Below are 20,270 nucleotides of genomic sequence, written 5' to 3'. Positions count from 1 at the left end.
TCTGTGTGGTAGTTTTAGAAGTGAGCAAAAAACTGAAAAGTGCACTGAAAACAGAGAATCAAGCAAAAACGTGTGCTTAAAACAGTGAAACAAACACACTTAACTGTGTGATTCTTGTTTCTCTGCTCTCACTGTCACTGGTTTTGCTCGGTTGTTTTGCTCAGTGTGTCTTACTTGCTCAATTGAACCTCATCTTTGCTCTCTTGTATTAAAGACAGTAATCTCACTCCACAGGACTGGAGTAAATTTCAGTCTTTCTCTTTAATGGACAGAAGAAAGCAAATGTACATCACATCAAAACATAAAACACTTTACATATGTTGCAATTTAACCAGCAAAATCACACACAAAATCCTATACTTTGCCCAGTTATGATACTGTATATCAATATGTGGTTGTCTGCTACCATCTACTGGACACATACCGGAACTGCAGGGAAATTTCTGCATAAATGTAAAATACTGGATAAAACAGTAAAATGTAGAAGCAGGTTCTACACTCCACGGTTAACTACTCTACATGTAATCACAGGACTTTATTTACCCCTAAACCTAGAAATGCAGAGAAGACAGTAACTGTTGAGGCAAGAAAAAGAGGAGGGAGAGAGAGAGAGAGAGAGAGATTTTGTTCTCCAGTTGTGTGTGTAGAGGAGTGTGTGTTTCCATGGAGACTCAGGTGTTGCTCCAGTACACAGGAGGTTATTCTAGCTCACACACACACACTGAGGAGTCAGAATCCCAAACCCCAAACCCTGCATAGAGGGGCTCAGTGAATGTGGAGTGGAGTGTGTGTAAGTGTGTGACTGTGTGTGTGTGAGAGGAGACGCTGTAGAAGGACAGAGTGCCGGCGGGCCAGTCCAGATACACTCCTACTCTGTTGGAGCTGGAGGGGGCAGAGATGTCAGTGTGGTTCTTATTGTGACAGACAGAGTAACTGTTATTATAGCAGTGCAGCCTCCAGGACTTTATATTGTATCCAAACCAACAGTCATAACTGTGTCCTTTCCTGCTGATTCCTTTATATGTCACTGCTATATCAGCAACTCCACTACACTCAACCTCCCAATAACAGCGTCCAGTCAGACTCTCTCTACACATCACCTGATACCAGTAATCAAATCTCTCTGGATGATCAGGATACGTCTGCTGCTCCTCCACACACGTCACCTTTCTGTTCCCCTCAGACAGAGAGAGACGTGTGTGTGCTGTGTTTGGGTCCAGTGTGAGCTCACACGCATCTGCACACAAGAAGAGACATTAGAGGAGACCACACAAATACTGTGTGTGTGTGCGTGTGTGTGTGTGTGTATGAGTGTGTGTGTGTGCGTGCGTGTGTGTGTGTGCGTGCGTGCGTGCGTGTGCGTGTGTGTGTGTGCGTACGCGTGCGTGTGTGTGTGTGCGTGTGTGTGTGCGTGCGTGCGCGTGTGTATATTTGTGTGTGTGTGTGTGTATATATATATATATACATGCTGGTTATATTTTCTGTGTGTGTGTGTGTGTGTGTGTGTGTGTATATCTGTGTGTGAGTGTGTGTGTGTGTGTGAATATCTGTGTATATCTGTGTGTGTGTGTGTGTGTGTGTGTGTACGTGCGTGCGTGCGTGCGTGCGCGTGTGCGTGTGTATATTTGTGTGTGTGTGTGTGTGTATATATATATACATGCTGGTTATATTTTCTGTGTGTGTGTGTGTGTGTGTATCTGTGTGTGAGTGTGTGAATATCTGTGTATATCTGTGTGTGTGTGTGTGTGTGTGTGTGTGTGTGTGTGTATGTATTAACTACATAACTGCTTACATTTTCTTAGTCCTGGTTTGAGACTGATCTTCCCTGCATGATCCACCCTAAAGACACACACACACACACACACACACACACACACACACACACACACACACACACACACACACACACACACACACACACACACACACACAGTTATTTTTTATTCTGAAGGCTCTGTCCTGAGAGAAATATAGAAATAGAGGAAGAAAGCTCTATTACTCACACACACACATGCACCTAGATAACTGAACAGTCTGTCCACACACACACACACACACACACACACACACACACACACACACACACACACACACACACACACACACACCTCTATAGGGTCTAGACTTCACAGATTACATTCACTGCCTTGTGTGTGGAGTCAAAACCTTTAAAGAATATTCCAGGATCAATAATTAACTATACTGATAGGCTACTGATAAAAGTAGGTGTGTCTGGGGCGCAGCTCTCTGTCCCGCAGCAAACTTTAAGGCAACCAATTAAAGAGCTTCTCCAGATCACATGTATGCCAAAAGTTTAAGGACCTACATAGACACCCATTAGTCCAGCGCCCCACACACAGGAAGTATACGGTACACATGTAATGTCACAGACATTCAGTGGACAAAAGGAGAAGGTGAGACTCCACTTCGAACTGAGAGACTCCACGGACCCGGCAATTCGAGCTGCCAACCCTCAGATTCGCACTGGACGGAAGTGGAATGCATCCCAAGCAGTTGACCAGGCAGTGGAACGGCTGAAGCACCAGGAGATCGTTGGTGCTACACAGTTGGGCAGATCTGGTCTGGGATGGGCAGTAGCACCAAAGAGCTGGTCCAAAGCGACCAGGAAGGAGAGGAAGGATCTTGTGATCTCTGAAGTTGCCAAGATGGAGGAGGAAACATACAAGATTACAGCAGTGAGCCAGCAACAGCAAGGCAGATGGACTACTTGGGAGGCTGTGCTAAACAGAACCATCACTTGGGCCGATTTGTGGAGAACTCCCCAGGCAAGACTGAGCTTTCGGATTAGGGCCACATACGACACCTTACCGAGCCCCCGGAACCTTCTCACCTGGTTTGGCACAGAAGAACACTGCCATCTCTGTAGTTTCCCAAGTCCAACCCTAAAGCACATCCTCTCCGGATGCAAGACAGCGCTGTCACAGGGAAGGTACAGGTGGCGGCATGACAAGGTCCTGCGCAAGTTCACAGAGATCCTGGAAGCCCGCAGACAGCAGGTAAACCGGTCAGCAAGCCTACCCACCTCCCCGATGTGGATCCAGTTTACCAGGCCAGGGACGACAGCACGGTGCAGCACAGGGACAGAGCGGTCGCTCCTGTCGCTAGGAAGTGAGTGGCAGTTGGCAGCCGACCTTAGCCGCCAACTGAAATTCCCAGCAGAGATTACTATAACATCCTTGCGCCCAGACATCGTGCTCTGGTCAGCACCTGCCAAAGCCCTCATCATGGCAGAGCTGACAATCCCATGGGAGGAGCACATGGAGTCCTCGTACGAACGGAAGAAGGACAAGTACGCAGAGCTGGCAGCAACGTGCTCACAAGCTGAGTGGAGACCATTCATCTTCCCAGTGGAGGTCGGATGCAGGGGCTTCACTGGGACATCCACACAGAGGCTACTGAAAACTCTGGGTGTCACAGGCCCTAACAGGAGGTGAGCTATTCGCGACCCTGCAGAGGAGGGTGAGGAAGGGAGCTTCTGGCTGTGGCTCAGAAGGAAGGATGGTACATGGGGGAAAGAAGTTCTTGAGGGAGACGTTCTGGTATGTGGTCAGTACTTGTGCTTGATTCAGGGAGATGGACGTCCCTGACATGCACAGTCCCCTGCGACTCATTCCACACACAACAATAATAACGCTGGGGTCAGAGAGTGGGGTGAATACAGATCCTTCAGCAGGCTGCAGGGGGCGGTAGGGAGACGTCCCTGTCGCTGCTCCACCACCCAGAGATGTTCTGGGGGATAATGGAGCGAAACATCAGTGAAGGGTGCCCCCCCCCAGCTGATGACCCTGCAGCCCACACAATGGCACCGTCGGAGGTGCGTCAGGCAGCAATGCCAAGCAGGTGTGACCACCTGTGCTTACATCTAGATAGAATTATTGATCTTTTTTTAAATGTACGATAATTGCCAGTATTACTAGTTTCATAATACTTTTGCAATATATAATTTACATAAGTTCATATGTCTAAGTAACATTTTTTCTCTGGATAATTTGATGAGGGCGGCACCCCAGCGCCCCCTACTGACGAGCTGCCACTGGTGTCATGTATGATACTGTATGTATTTTAGGAATAAGACCATGTGTGTGTCATGTGTGCTGTTTCTATGTATGACACTGTTCTTCTCACATTTGGAGTGTGTTTTCACACACAGGGTGTTTAAGGGGATTCCTACATACCTGAGTGTGTCCAGTCTGCAGTGGGGATCCTCCAGTCTAGCAGAGAGCAGCTTCACTCCTGAGTCTCCTGGGTGGTTGTAAGTCAGATCCAGTTCTTTCAGGTGGGAGGGGTTTGAACTCAGAGCTGAAGCCAGAGAAGAACAGCCTTCCTCTGTGACCAAACAACCAGACAATCTGCAGAAAGGAGGGAAAAAGAGGGAGAGAGACAGTGCCCTCACTGCATTTGCAAAGCAGCCAGTATGGGGTGCTAGAGAGGCCAGTAACTAGTGGAGGCATCACCCTGTGCTTTATAATAAACTACTGTCATGGTGAGGTCTCATATCCATTCCTCAACTATGATCCTACACCACCAAACACCCTCCACAATATTAAACCTAATAATCCTAAACTGCTTAGCTCTGATCTTTGATATAATGTTGTCAAATGTGTGTGCACAAGCACTAAAAAGGTGGTTTTTTCATTACATGTCATTTTAATATTGGGGTATTTGTCATGTGTATATTAAATTAAAAGATATTGCCACATTTTCTTTCACAGTACTGTGGATGTGGACGTCTGGATTTGGAACATTAATAAGACACTTGGGGCAGAGCTGTTTTACAAGCTGTGTGTTTCAGTCAGGTCTGTGTAGGAGTGTGTCTGTTCAGCGGTGTGTAGGAGTGTGTGTTTCCATAAATACCCACATACATTTGGACAAGGACTCCGTCAATGACATGTAGTTCATGTAGTTAATTTTAACAGGAAATATTTGGAATTAATAAAGAAAGAAAACCTCATAAAATAATAAAGTGTGAAATTGTCTTGCATTGCCTTGTGGTAGGATTTTTTATAGTGTAATCAAAGGAAGTTTATTATTTTAAAAGGAAATTGACATTTTAAAAGTACATAAATATTAATCTTAAAATTGATTAAAACCCTGTAGTGCCACCACACTTTACTGTTTCCATTCCAGATTAAATTGACAGAAAACTCACCTGAGAATCTCCAGTTTACAGTTTGAACTCTTCAGTCCAGCACAGAGCTGCTCCACTCCTGAATCTTGTAGGTCATTATTATTAATTTCCAGTTGTTTCAGTGAGGTTTCTGTTTCTAGAACTGATATGAGAGATTTGCAAGACTCCTCAGTGAGACCACAGAGAGACAGTCTGTAAAGGAGGAGTAAATACAGTACAAAATGTAGATCAATCAGATGATGCTGGATTCCAGAATCTGAACTGCTGATTAAATTATCCTCTGTATCTGTTATGCAGCTCAACCCTGGAGACTGCAACTCCCAGAATGCCCCACGTCGTCTGACCCGTTCCTCCTCCCCTCAGTACTAGTTCACACCTGGTTCTCATCATGGGCTATTATTTATATCACGACACTCACTAAACTCTTTGTGAAGTATTGCCGACATTTTGAAAGCATACATAACGTTTTTTCCTGCATTCTATTCTCTTCGACCCAGTTTGTCTAGTTCACTGCTCTCCTGGATTCTCCCTTTTTGTACCTCTGTCTGTTTTTTCTTCTTTTTGTGTGTACCTGACCTGGACTGTTTTTTTGACATTGACTTTGGATTACGTCTGGATCCCTCTGCCCAGTTGTTTCCTCCATTTACTTCAATAAACAAAGTGTGTTTAAGTCTGTGTACGTTTGTGACTAATATGTACCCCACATCACAGTATCTTGTAAAATAGGATGAAATTAATTACATTAACAGATTAAAAAGTATCAAAGCAGAGGCCAGTAACTGTAGTGGAGGCTTCACCCTGTGCTTTATAATAAACTACTGTCATTGTGAGGTTTCATATCCATTCCTCACATATGATCCTACACCACCAAACACCCTCCACAATATTAAACCTAATAATCCTAACCTGTTTAGCTCTGAACTTTGATATAATGTTGTCAAATGTGTGTGCACAAGCACTGAAAAGGTGGATTTTTCATTACATGTCATTTTAATATTGGGGTATTTGTCATATGTGTAAATGAAATCAAAAGATATTGCCACATTTTCTTTCACAGTAGTGTAGATGTCTGGATTTGGAACATTAATAACACACTTGGGGCAGAGCTGTTTTACAACCTGTGTGTTTGTCGCTTCTATGCAGGTGTGTGTGTGTGTGTGTGTGTGTGTGTGTGTTCAGCTCTGTGTAGGAGTGTGAACGTTTCCATAAATACCCACATACATTTGGACAAGGACTCTGTCAATGACATGTAGTTCATGTAGTTAATTTTAACAGGAAATATTTGGAATTAATAAAGAAAGAAAACCTCATAAAATAATAAATTGTGAAATTGTCTTGCATTGCCTTGTGGTAGGATTTTTTATAGTGTAATCAAAGGAAGTTTATTATTTTTAAAAGGAAATTGACATTTTAAAAGTACATAAATATTAATCTTAAAATTGATTAAAACCCTGTAGTGCCACCACACTTTACTGTTTCCATTCCAGATTAAATTGACAGAAAACTCACCTGAGAATCTCCAGTTTACAGTTTGAACTCTTCAGTCCAGCACAGAGCTGCTCCACTCCTGAATCTTGTAGGTCATTATTATTAATTTCCAGTTGTTTCAGTGAGGTTTCTGTTTGTAGAACTGATGTGAGAGATTTGCAAGACTCCTCAGTGAGACCACAGCCAGACAGTCTGTAAAGGAGGAGTAAATACAGTACAAAATACAGATCAATCAGATGATGCTGGATTCCAGAATCTGAACTGCTGATTAAATTATCCTCTGTATCTGTTATGCAGCTCAACCTTGGAGACTGCAACTCCCAGAATGCCCCACGTCGTCTGACCCGTTCCTCCTCCCCTCAGTACTAGTTCACACCTGGTTCTCATCATAGGTTATTATTTATATCACGACACTCACTAAACTCTTTGTGAAGTATTGCCGACATTTTGAAAGCATACATAACGTTTTTTCCTGCATTCTATTCTCTTTGTGGTTCGACCCAGTTTGTCTAGTTCACTGCTCTCCTGGATTCTCCCTTTTTGTACCTCTGTCTGTTTTTTCTTCTTTTTGTGTGTACCTGACCTGGACTGTTTTTTTGACATTGACTTTGGATTACGTCTGGATCCCTCTGCCCAGTTGTTTCCTCCATTTACTTCAATAAACAAAGTGTGTTTAAGTCTGTGTACGTTTGTGACTAATATGTACCCCACATCACAGTATCTTGTAAAATAGGATGAAATTAATTACATTAACAGATTAAAAAGTATCAAAGCAGAGGCCAGTAACTGTAGTGGAGGCTTCACCCTGTGCTTTATAATAAACTACTGTCATTGTGAGGTTTCATATCCATTCCTCACATATGATCCTACACCACCAAACACCCTCCACAATATTAAACCTAATAATCCTAACCTGTTTAGCTCTGAACTTTGATATAATGTTGTCAAATGTGTGTGCACAAGCACTGAAAAGGTGGATTTTTCATTACATGTCATTTTAATATTGGGGTATTTGTTATATGTGTAAATGAAATCAAAAGATATTGCCACATTTTCTTTCACAGTAGTGTAGATGTCTGGATTTGGAACATTAATAACACACTTGGGGCAGAGCTGTTTTACAACCTGTGTGTTTGTCGCTTCTATGCAGGTGTGTGTGTGTGTGTGTGTGTGTGTGTTCAGCTCTGTGTAGGAGTGTGAACGTTTCCATAAATACCCACATACATTTGGACAAGGACTCTGTCAATGACATGTAGTACATGTAGTTAATTTTAACAGGAAATATTTGGAATTAATAAAGAAAGAAAACCTCATAAAATAATAAATTGTGAAATTGTCTTGCATTGCCTTGTGGTAGGATTTTTTATAGTGTAATCAAAGGAAGTTTATTATTTTTAAAAGGAAATTGACATTTTAAAAGTACATAAATATTAATCTTAAAATTGATTAAAACCCTGTAGTGCCACCACACTTTACTGTTTCCATTCCAGATTAAATTGACAGAAAACTCACCTGAGAATCTCCAGTTTACAGTTTGAACTCTTCAGTCCAGCACAGAGCTGCTCCACTCCTGAATCTTGTAGGTCATTATTATTAATTTCCAGTTGTTTCAGTGAGGTTTCTGTTTGTAGAACTGATGTGAGAGATTTGCAAGACTCCTCAGTGAGACCACAGCCAGACAGTCTGTAAAGGAGTAAATACAGTACAAAATACAGATCAATCAGATGATGCTGGATTCCAGAATCTGAACTGCTGATTAAATTATCCTCTGTATCTGTTATGCAGCTCAACCTTGGAGACTGCAACTCCCAGAATGCCCCACGTCGTCTGATCCTTTCCTCCTCCCCTCAGTACTAGTTCACACCTGGTTCTCATCATAGGTTATTATTTATATCACGACACTCACTAAACTCTTTGTGAAGTATTGCCGACATTTTGAAAGCATACATAACGTTTTTTCCTGCATTCTATTCTCTTTGTGGTTCGACCCAGTTTGTCTAGTTCACTGCTCTCCTGGATTCTCCCTTTTTGTACCTCTGTCTGTTTTTTCTTCTTTTTGTGTGTACCTGACCTGGACTGTTTTTTTGACATTGACTTTGGATTACGTCTGGATCCCTCTGCCCAGTTGTTTCCTCCATTTACTTCAATAAACAAAGTGTGTTTAAGTCTGTGTACGTTTGTGACTAATATGTACCCCACATCACAGTATCTTGTAAAATAGGATGAAATTAATTACATTAACAGATTAAAAAGTATCAAAGCAGAGGCCAGTAACTGTAGTGGAGGCTTCACCCTGTGCTTTATAATAAACTACTGTCATGGTGAGGTTTCATATCCATTCCTCACATATGATCCTACACCACCAAACACCCTCCACAATATTAAACCTAATAATCCTAACCTGTTTAGCTCTGAACTTTGATATAATGTTGTCAAATGTGTGTGCACAAGCACTGAAAAGGTGGATTTTTCATTACATGTCATTTTAATATTGGGGTATTTGTCATATGTGTAAATGAAATCAAAAGATATTGCCACATTTTCTTTTACAGTAGTGTAGATGTCTGGATTTGGAACATTAATAACACACTTGGGGCAGAGCTGTTTTACAACCTGTGTGTTTGTCGCTTCTATGCAGGTGTGTGTGTGTGTGTTCAGCTTTGTGTAGGAGTGTGAACGTTTCCATAAATACCCACATACATTTGAACAAGGACTCATATGAGTCTCTTTAGAGTGTTACATTTCTCTTCTAGGAGATTATGTAAATCTACTTATGCATCACACATTTTTCTTTCTCTCCGCAATGCGGTCAGTCAATGAAATGTAGTTCATGTAGTTAATTTTAACAGAAAATATTTGAAATTAATAAAGAACGAAAACCTCATAAAATAATAAAGAATGAAATTGTCTTGCATTGCATTGTGGTAGATGTTTTTATACTGTACTCAAAGGAGTTTTATTATTTTAAAAAAGGAAATTTACTTTTAAAAGTACATAAATATTTATCTTAATATTTATTAAAACCCTGTAGTGTCACCACACTTCACTGTTTCCATGCCAGATTAAATTGACAGAAAACTCACCTGAGAATCTCCAGTTTACAGTTTGAACTCTTCAGTCCAGCACAGAGCTGCTCCACTCCTGAATCTTGTAGGTCAATATTATTAACCTCCAGCTCTTTCAGTGAGTTTTCTGTTTGTAGAACTGATGTGAGAGATTTGCAAGACTCCTCAGTGAGATCACAGCCAGACAGTCTGTAAAGGAGGAGTAAATACAGTACAAAATACAGATCAATCAGATGATGCTGGATTCCAGAATCTGAACTGCTGATTAAATTATCCTCTGTATCTGTCATGCAGCTCAACCCTGGAGACTGCAACTCCCAGAATGCCCCACGTTGTCTGACCCGTTCCTCCTCCCCTCAGTAATAGTTCACACCTGGTTCTTGTCATAGGCTATTATATATATCAGGACACTCGCAAAACTCTTTGTGAAGTATTGCCGACATTTTGAAAGCATACCAAGAGTTTTTCCTGTATTCGATTCTCTTTGTGGTTCGACCCAGTTTGTCTAGTTCACTGCTCTCCTGGATTCTCCCTTTTTGTACCTCTGTCTGTTTTTTCTTCTTTTTGTGTGTACCTGACCTGGACTGTTTTTTTGGCATTGACTTTGAATTACGTCTGGATTATGTGTGTTTAAGTCTGTGTGTGTCTGCGATTAATATGTAGGCTCTATGTAGGAGTGTGTGTGTGTGTGTGTGTGTGTTCATGTAGTTAACTTTAACAGAAAATATTTGGAATGAATTAATAAAACTTCCTCCACCCCCCCATCTTTGGAGGACAACTTTGTTTTTATGTACAGATCAAATGATAACAATTATGTATAATACAGTGCAATAGTGATAACAATTATTGGGGTTAGGTGGACCATAAGAAGATAGAATATAGAAAAGAGGGGGAGAGAAAATAAAAAGGGAAAAGACAGAAAAAAGGGGAGAAGTAACCACAGGGGAGCAGCCGGGAGAGGACCGGGCACAACAAGCCCCAGACCCAGAACCAGCTGTCCTCACACATACACTCAAACTCATATTTACATTCACCCCCATGTATACACCCCTACATACATACACACACCCCCTTATATACACCCTCATTATGTATACACCTACACCCATCCTTATACACACACACACACACACACACACACACACACACACACACACACACACACACACACTCACCCACACCCATATACACTCTTACGGACATGTATACACCCACAAATATACTTACACATTCATCCCAATATATACACACACACCCATATACCCCCCCCCCCCAACATGTACTCATTCACCCACCTATACAAAAAGAGACAAGGACAAAGACACATTCATCCAAACTAACACACCCTCCATGGCGGGGGCAAATGGCTGGACCAGCAAGGATCGGCAGCAGCTCCAGGACGCCACCAGTCCAGCCCCGCGCTAGCGACCCATCCCTGTCCCGGCAGGGAGCAGGAAACGGGTGAAGGCATTCCCACCCCTCCACCCCCAGTGCTGTGTAGTGTGTAGGTGTTGGTGTAGATGCATGTATGGTAGTGTGTGATACTATGGTGTAGTTAAAATTGAGGGGACAGGTGCTGGGACAAACGTGGGCAAAGCCCCGGGCCACTTTTGTACACACAACACACCGTCCCCTCAAAAGCCCTCAATGTGTAAAGTGCAGTAAAAACTGAGGGACAGACAGTGGTGAGGAGACGGGTGAGGTCATGACAGCAGGTCCACCTCATTGACTTCTGGGTAACATGCCTGCCCCCCAGGATCCTAAATGTATGAGTACTGTATGTGTACTAGTCATCTAGTTAGGAAAAAGCCAGCTAGAAAAAGCCAGCTAGTTAGACACCCTGTTTCACACATTCATCCTATATATACACCCACACACATTCATCCTATATATACACCCACACACATACATCCTATATATACACCCACACACATATACACCCACACACCTTCATCCCATAAGCACAACACCCAGGCAACACCCTGCTGAGGGCCAGCACCCCCCCCCCCCCCCCCCCATAGACCTTCTGATTCAGGAGCATCCAGTGCTATGTCACTGTGAATCTCTGGATGAAAATACTCACATGACTTTTCTGGATGCTTTGACCACTGGCAGCAGTCTCACTAGACATCCCTCTGATGGGTCATATTTCCTCAGGTCAAATTCATCCAGCTCCTCTTCTGAGTTCAGCAACACAAACGCCACAGCTGACCACTGAGCAGGTGAGAGCCTGACTCCACGCAGACGAGTGTCACCTCCTCTGCTCAGGTATGTTTGGACTTCCTGTACTAGAGAATGATCATTCAGTTCATTCAGACAGTGGAACAGATTGATGGATTTCTCTGGAGAGGGATTCTCCCCGATCTTCTCCTTGATGTACTTGACTGTTTTCTCTTTGCTGTGACAGCTGCTTCCTGTCTGTGTCAGTAGTCCGCGTAAGAGAGTCTGATTGGACTCCAGTGAGAGACCCAGAAGGAAGCGGAGGAAAATGTCCAGGTGTCCATTCTGGCTCTGTAAGGCCTTGTCCACTGCACTGTTGAGGAGGTCAGACAATGTGTTTTTGACCAATCCAGGTTGTTGCTGTTTCAGCACATTCGTGTTGGTGGAGATGAAGGTAATAAATACATATAAAGCAGCCAGAAACTCCTGAACACTCAGATGTACAAAGCTGAACACCTTCTCCAGCTGTAGACCAAACTCCTCTCTGAAGATCTGAGTGCACATTCCTGAATACACTGACATTTCTTTTACATCAATGCCACTATTTCTCAGGTCATCCTCGTAGAAGATCAGGTTGCCTTCATCCAGCTGTTGGAAAGCCAGTTTTCCCAGTGCCAAAACATGTTTTCTAGTTTGTTGAGGGTCAGTGTCACTTTTCTGATCATACTTTTGGTCCTTGTGTTTGATGTGAAAGATCAGGAAGTGTGTGTACATCTGAGTCAGAGTCTTGGGGATCTCTCCACTCTCTGCTTCACCCAACATCCTCTGTAGAACAGTGGCTGCAATCCAACAGAAGACTGGAATGTGGCACATGATGTAGAGACTTCTTGATGACTTCATGTGTGAGATGATTATGTTGGCCAGACTCTGGTCTCTGATTCTCTTACTGAAGTACTCCTCTTTCTGAGGGCCACTGAACCCTCGTACCTCTGTTACCTGGTCAACACTCTCAGGAGGGATCTGATTGGCTGCTGCTGGTCGAGAGGTTATCCAGAGGAGAGCAGAGGGAAGCAGATTCCCCTTGATGAGGTTTGTCAGCAGCACATCCACTGAGGTCGACTCTGTTACATCCCACACGCTGTCATTGTTCTGGAAATCTAGAGGAAGACGACACTCATCCAGACCATCAAAGATGAACAGAATTTTGTAGTGTGTATAGTGAGTTGGTTTTAATTCACGTGTTTCTGGAAAAAAGCAATGAAGAAGCTGCACCAGACTGAGCTTTTTCTCCTTCATCAAATTCAGCTCCCTAAAAGGAAGTGGAAATATGAAGATAACATCCTGATTTACATTTCCTTCAGACCAGTCCAGTATGAACTTCTGCACTGAGACTGTTTTACCAATTCCAGCCACTCCTTTAGTCAGCACAGTTCTGATGGCTTTGTCTTGTCCTGGTAAGGGTCTAAAGATGTCACTGCATTTGATGGGTGTCTCCTGTGTTGCTGGTCTCCTGGATGCTGTCTCAATCTGTCTCACCTCATGTTCATTATTCACCTCTCCACTCCCTCCCTCTGTGATGTAGAGCTCTGTGTAGATCTCATTCAGAAGTGTTGTGGTTCCATGTTGTGAGATTCCTTCATTAATTTTCTGACATTTTTCCCTCAGTTTGGATTTGAGTTTTCTATAGCAAGCAGGGGCCAGTTCTGGTAAAGAGGAAGACAACAGCACACATGTTAATGTCTTTAGGATCAATCATAACAGACTCATCACAGGAAATACAAGAAAAGACATCATTATTACAGTCCCCCAGGGGGCTGTGGATTCCTGTGGAGAGTACATTTCTCGCTGGTGTGTGATTGGTTGTGTAAGACTTGTATTAAAACTGTAAAGCGACCTTGAGTATCTTGAAAGGCATATAAAAAAAGTATGTCTTGAAAGTGAGTATATGAATTCATCATTAATTCATCACTATGAATAGATTTTTAGTCCCCATAGATTGGCCATGATACATTACATACTAGGGATGCAAATTATCGATTAATTCATTAATCGTTAGTTGATTGATCTTATCGATCGACTTTCGATTAATCGATAAGCGGCGTTTTCCACCTGAATTTCAGTGTTTCAATAGGGCTTTTAAAAATATTAGCTAAATATACTGCTCAAAAAAATTAAGGGAACACTAAAATAACACATCCTAGATCTCAATTAATAAAAATCTTTGAAATCAGTTGAAAATCTCTCATTTCTACCCGTTGTCTGTTCCATTTGCACAAGAGCAGTTGAAATTGATTCACAATCAGTGTTGTTTCCTATCTGAACACGAAGTGTGGATGACTTGGAGTTACATTGTGTTGTTTAAGTGTTCCCTTTATTTTTTTGAGCAGTGTAGTTAAAACACTTTGGTCAAAAAGTATATATTATGATAATTATATTGTATTATATGATATATTGCTCAAGTAATTATGCATTAGGAATTTTTTATGGTATAACAAAATACATTCTTTCATTTAAAAAAGGAATAAATTAAGGACTGACTCCGTTCTTGCATTTGAAACATTAGACATTTTAAAAAAATGTAAAAAAAAATTTAAAGAAGAAATTAAATAGAGAGCCAAACAGAATATTATTGAGCCTATGCTTGGACAATGTTTCTAGCGTTGTCGTGAACACACGCTGTAACGCGACCGGAGAGTGCCCAAGTCTCCACAACATCATTGAGCTTGTCAGCTAAATTGTCAACGGTGTGTCTGTCCGACATGTTCGTCGTAATCAGCACTGCAGATTTTAGCTGCCAGTTCTCGTCAGTGTAGTGGCACGTCACGGTAATGTAACTTTATGTTGTTAGAGTCGTCCAACAATCTGTTGTAAGGGCTACAGCAGTAGTGGTAGCTAGCTTTGTTTTAGCTCACTCTTCATTTTTCATAGCGAGCTTCGAAAACGCTCGCCTTCCCAGTGTAGCTGTGATTTTAGGTTGACCAGGTGCACTGGTGATATGCAGGACAGCTGCATGCACGGTGTTCAAATGATAATTGAGTGAGCTAGTGGAACTGTTGTACTTCAATACCGCATTACACAGAGAACATTTGACTTCTTAGCCTAAATTAACAATGTTGAAATTGTAGCGACTACTACTCCTCGCAGCGAATTCCCTAACAGACAGGCACTTGGCCCTTTAAGTGACACTGGGAGAGCGGCGCCTGCGTTGCGTGGAAAATAAAGTTTCCCTCCTCGGGATTTTCTGGATTACGCAGTTTCTGCCTCGTTTCCCGAACCCGCTTCAAAATGGTCCCACACCGCACGTCTTTTCGCCCGCTTCATTTTGTTTTCCACTCTGGTCTTTCGCGACACGTGTTCACCTCTCGTTCTTACACTCTGTTCAAGTTACTACAGGAGCGCTCTCTAACGATTAATCGTGATTAATACATTTTGATCGAGTAACGTCTTAATCGACAATTAATCGAAAGTCGATTAATCATTTGCATCCCTATTACATACAGTACACTCAGGAAATTTAAATACTGTAAGAGTTAAATTAGAGGTAGGTTAGAGTGTCTGGGTATCAATAATGACATTGAGAACACATGGGTTCATGGAGGAAGCCATTACACCAGCTGAAGTTCCACCACACACACTGGTAACTGTCACCTGACTGAGGAGACCTACAACTAGCAGACTGGTCATCTGAGAGACAATGGAGGGAAATAGAAAACACACCTGTGTATGACATCATGAGACAGTGACCTGTGGTCAAATCTGATTGGTCAAATCTCAGTTCTAAAGAATAACAATGTATCCTCAAAACTTCACTATTCTACAGTCACATGACAACAGTGATAAATATAGGAGAGTCTTGAGTCTGCACCTGAGCAGACTACACTGAAGGGAGGTCAACTGAGGACAGACCAACACTGATTTAAGATCCTCATTGTGAACTGAGATTCACTAACATTGTCCTCCCTCTGAAGTAATAAAGTGATGTTATGTTGTCATGACCCAGAGCTCTTACTGGTTTGTAGTGTGTTAGCGAGGTCTGTCTGGTTCATGTTCCTCAGGACGTGCAGTGTGATCTTCATCACCCCCTCTCTGACACTGCTCTGATCCTCCTCATCCTCCACCTGTCTCTCAGTGCATGCTGGGTAATCTGGACTCAGTAGATTCTTCTTGAATCTCTTCAGCTCATTTTTCACCAGAGAGATGATTTTGTGCTCCAGCTCCTGAATAAACAGTATCCGTAAAACTACAGTGTTACAGACAGATGATTATAACACAGGATAATCCATTAAACATAAGAGAGGACTGAACTGAGAGGGACTGGGTGGTCCTGTGGACATTATGGTTTATAAGAACGTAATTCTAATATAAAAGTTTCAATTGTACATAGTTTTATAAAGCCATAACACAGCATAACACACAGCTTTATACATTTGACTTTTGTTCATCATCGGCTAAATTACCAATAGGCATTAAAGTAAAACATGAACCAGTAAAGCCACAAAGTCTCATCATGATTTGTAATCTCAACACACACTAATGATAAGACCCTTCACCCACTCACACAATAAACATAATTCAAATATTCAGAATACAACCACAGAGCTCAAGCAAGACAGAACATAATACAATATCTCCCAATACAAGAACCACCACAGAACAAGAGAATCAACAGAGCTTAAATAGGACAGACTATCAAGAGAAGGGACAGAGCTTAAATAGGACAGACTAACGAGAGAAGGGACACACACACATACAGACAAGTACACACTGTGACGGGCAGGGTGAGCAACTAAAAAGGAAGTGATCACGCCAAGTCTCAGGGAAAAAGGATGGTTTAATAGAAAGTGTGCAAACCAAAAACCTGTGCAATATCTCCAAATTAAGGATATAATGACCAGCGGTCAACTGGTACAAAGACAAGACGTATATAGGCAAACAAACAACCCTCAGGTGAGACGAATCACGGGCTCCGCCCACCCGAGGGACGCATACGACGTAACAAAACAACAACAACAACAGCCGCTGTGGACGGAGGCGACCAGTAGGGGGCCGCCTCACCGTGACACACACCTTGAATACTGACTTCAGTTTGTCTTTAGAAATCTTTAAAGGTTTGTTTTGGGCACTGTGGACAAACAGAACAACAACGTTAATGGAAAATCTACATTTTATAGACATGAATACATGTTATATTCGGGCTTCTGTACATGATGATGATGATGATGATGATGATGATGATGATGATGATAATGTGATACATGTGCAATAACCCAACACACTTGAACATGTCACGGTTCTCTGAGCTCCCAGACTGAGGGACACTGAACCCAAATGCTGTAGTGACAACAAACACAGAAAACCTGCACCTGACTTTAACTCTGGTGATAATAATAATAATAATGTTTATGTGCATGGTGCCTTACCAGATACTATATTAGAAACACCTTGTATCTGTACACACTAGGTGAAAATCAAAAAACCCTTCCCAAAAACAAAACCAAATGGATAGGAAATAGACAGTGGGAAGAAAACTTGAGAAAGGCCAGGGAGCAACGCAGGAGGTAAGTACTCGAATAAACAGAGTAAAAGAAAAATAAAAACTCAAGAGAGACCGGGTGGAGAAACAATTAAATGCAATGTAACACAGAGAGCCAGTTGGCAGCAAAGTAGTCAGACAACTCAGCGGTGAGACACTGTATCTGTCTTCCTTATAACACCAGGACAACAGGTACAGGCCATCACCGCTGATTGAGCTGAGGTGGGCTTCTCCTGATGACGACAGAAGGACCAGCCCTGGAGCCAGCCCTGACACCCTTCAAGTGATCTTGGAGTCTGTCTTATTTTTTATTACTCTGTTCCTTGTTTGTTTAAGGATAATTCAGTGGTACTGGCTTTAATGTGGGACTTAGTAACCACAAATATTTACTCCCTCCACACATACGCAAGAACTGAGGAGGAAGAGACAGAGGAAAATGTGGAGAATGAAGACTTAAAATACTTTCAATCTGATTAAAGAATCTTTGTGTGTAATACGTCACTCACTGTGGGTCAGAGGTCACAGGTCCACTACTGAAGTAAGGAGGATCAAACATGGACTTGTTACTCTTCATAGACACACAGCTGGATACTGGAGATGATTCACTCTTCATAGGCACACAGCTGGGTGCTGAAAATGCTGCTCTCTTCATCCTGATGAAGACAATGAAAGTGTTGAGTAATTACGTCCTTCACTACATCTCATTCATCCTGAATATTTCCTCTTCCTGTTTCCTCAGATTAAGTGCTGATGTAAAGCTCCTCACTTTGGGTCAGAGGTTCCTCCTCCACTGCTGGAGATATGAGTCTCCATCATGGAGTTGTTCCTCTTCTCACACACACAGCTGGACACTGGAGATGCTGCTCTCTGCTCCCTGTCAACAGTTCATCATGAAGAGGAGGAGCAGGACACTGAAACACTGATTATAATGAACCTGATGTCACTGCAGTATGAGTCAGTACCTCATAAATATATAAGACTGATGCAACAATGTGTGACATTTGTTGTCATGACATTAAATATTTTAAATGATCAATATTGTCCAGCTCTACAGAGTTAAAACCAGTGCAAATGAAATCTGAATATTCATATAATCTAGTTCAGGATTAACCAAATACATTTGCGTATCCGCAATCAAAACAGAACGAAAGATCATGCGCATGCGCGTATGTGAAACGTAACGTCGAAACATTCAGGCTAAATGCAGCATATCGACGAGACGTTTTACCGATGATATACTTAAAAATAACCATTCAGAAGATCAAATCAAATCAAATCAAATATATTTGTATAGCGCTTTTCACAACACATGTTGTCACAAAGCAGCTTTACATGATTTACAAGATGACCGCATAAGATGAAAACAGAATATCGAGTGTATTTCAGACCCAGACATTTATGTAGTTGGACCAGACACTTCCGTGATGAAACGGGGCGACCCGTAGTCCATCTACATCTGTACACTTTCGCTTTTATGTAACGAGAATAAAACTTTACACCAAACGCGGTTTAAAAAGTAGCATACTCGGTAAAAGTAGTTAAGCCCAAGGTAAATGACTGTCCTTTAATCCGCACGCCAGTAAGTCATATTGAAGGATAATTAACTTACAACGAAACACTCCGTCTGCTCTTCTGTAGCGGCGGGGAGTGACGTACCCGCTTTGTGACGTACTCGCTTTGCTTTAGTTACTTTCGATATCGACTCGTCACAGGAAGTGATGTCATTTAGGTGATGAACCTCTACGGACTCTCTGTGTGTTTATTACTCTGTAGTACCAAGATTTACAGTAATCAAGTGATATTGGATAAAAAAAAACACAAAAACAACTGATAAAATACCTATTGCTAAAACCTATTTCTCTTTTTGGGTGGCGATTCTCATTGATTGTGGGGCTTTCAACAAATAATACGATCTTATTTAGTTTTTTATGACTGCTAACATGCGTTTGTCCAAACAGTTACAATTAGTACAATCCATGTCGTTTCTGCACAAAATCAGTCATTTAACATGTTTCTATAATGCTTACATTTTCTATACACACAAGGTTATCCAATAACAAAATTCTGAATCATTTTGTCTTATTTACAAATGCTTGCACACAGCATGTCAATAATGAAAACCTAAGGTTCAAAACCAAAAATATTTTATAAAATGCAAAGTTCTGCAAAAACAAAGACAGCTGAAAAGCTATTACTGTAATACACATTTTTTTTTGCACATATAGATCAATGAAATAAAATTAAGTACAGTAATGTACCAGGTCAGAGAGGAGCAAATATAACAATTTGTCCTGCAATCTCAAGTGCTGGTTTGGTCCTTCACAAATGCCAGATTGGTCTCTATAACAGTGACCTCCTTCTTTCGTTTTTGAATGAACTCTACCAACAACTGGTTCCAGAAGCAGAAAGGGAACAGGTGGGAGGAAACACGTGATATTTGTGATGGGACAGTGTAGCATTCTGTCATTCTCATGTCATCACAAACTGGTTTATAGACCATCCAAGAGTGATGTCCCTTTTCCTCCTGCACTACTCGCCTTTCTTCAACCCCACTGAGGAACGTTTTTCAGTCTGGAGGTGGAAGGTGTATGATCATCGGCACCATGACCAAATGTCCCTGCTGCATGCAATGGATCCCGGCTGCAGAGACATTTCAGCTGAAGACTGCCAGGGGTGAATAAGGCATACCAAGCTTTTCTATCCCAGGTGCATGGCAAGGGCCAACATCAGATGTGATGTGGATGAAAACATGTGGCCAACTGCTGAAGACCAGTTACATTACACGTAACAAGACTGTTCAGTTTTGTATTCTGTTTTTTTCCTCTTTGTGTGGCTTTTTTTGTATATGTGTATTTTTACACAAATGGGACCATGG

The 20,270-nt window shown here is 41.9% G+C and overlaps 1 protein-coding gene across 1 annotated transcript; it reads right to left on the bottom strand.

Moving 5' to 3' along the window:
• Window positions 1-242: 242 nt before the first annotated feature.
• Window positions 243-19,132, bottom strand: LOC143493640 (NACHT, LRR and PYD domains-containing protein 3-like). The gene is made up of 13 exons (XM_076992186.1): window positions 19,005-19,132; window positions 18,162-18,269; window positions 17,902-18,048; window positions 16,930-16,984; window positions 15,872-16,079; window positions 11,786-13,565; window positions 9,721-9,891; window positions 8,150-8,320; window positions 6,659-6,829; window positions 5,171-5,341; window positions 4,197-4,370; window positions 1,793-1,839; window positions 243-1,237 (listed from the first exon to the last, which is right to left on the bottom strand). The coding sequence occupies exons 2-13, from the start codon at window positions 18,209-18,211 to the stop codon at window positions 699-701; spliced, it is 3,684 nt and encodes a 1,227-aa protein (XP_076848301.1). The 5' UTR covers window positions 18,212-18,269; window positions 19,005-19,132; the 3' UTR covers window positions 243-698.
• Between the last annotated feature and the right edge of the window lie 1,138 nt (window positions 19,133-20,270).

The sequence above is a fragment of the Brachyhypopomus gauderio genome, unplaced genomic scaffold (assembly GCF_052324685.1).
Source record: "Brachyhypopomus gauderio isolate BG-103 unplaced genomic scaffold, BGAUD_0.2 sc90, whole genome shotgun sequence".
Classification (NCBI taxonomy): Eukaryota; Metazoa; Chordata; class Actinopteri; order Gymnotiformes; family Hypopomidae; genus Brachyhypopomus; species Brachyhypopomus gauderio.
This window is presented reverse-complemented; position numbering and strand designations above follow the sequence as displayed.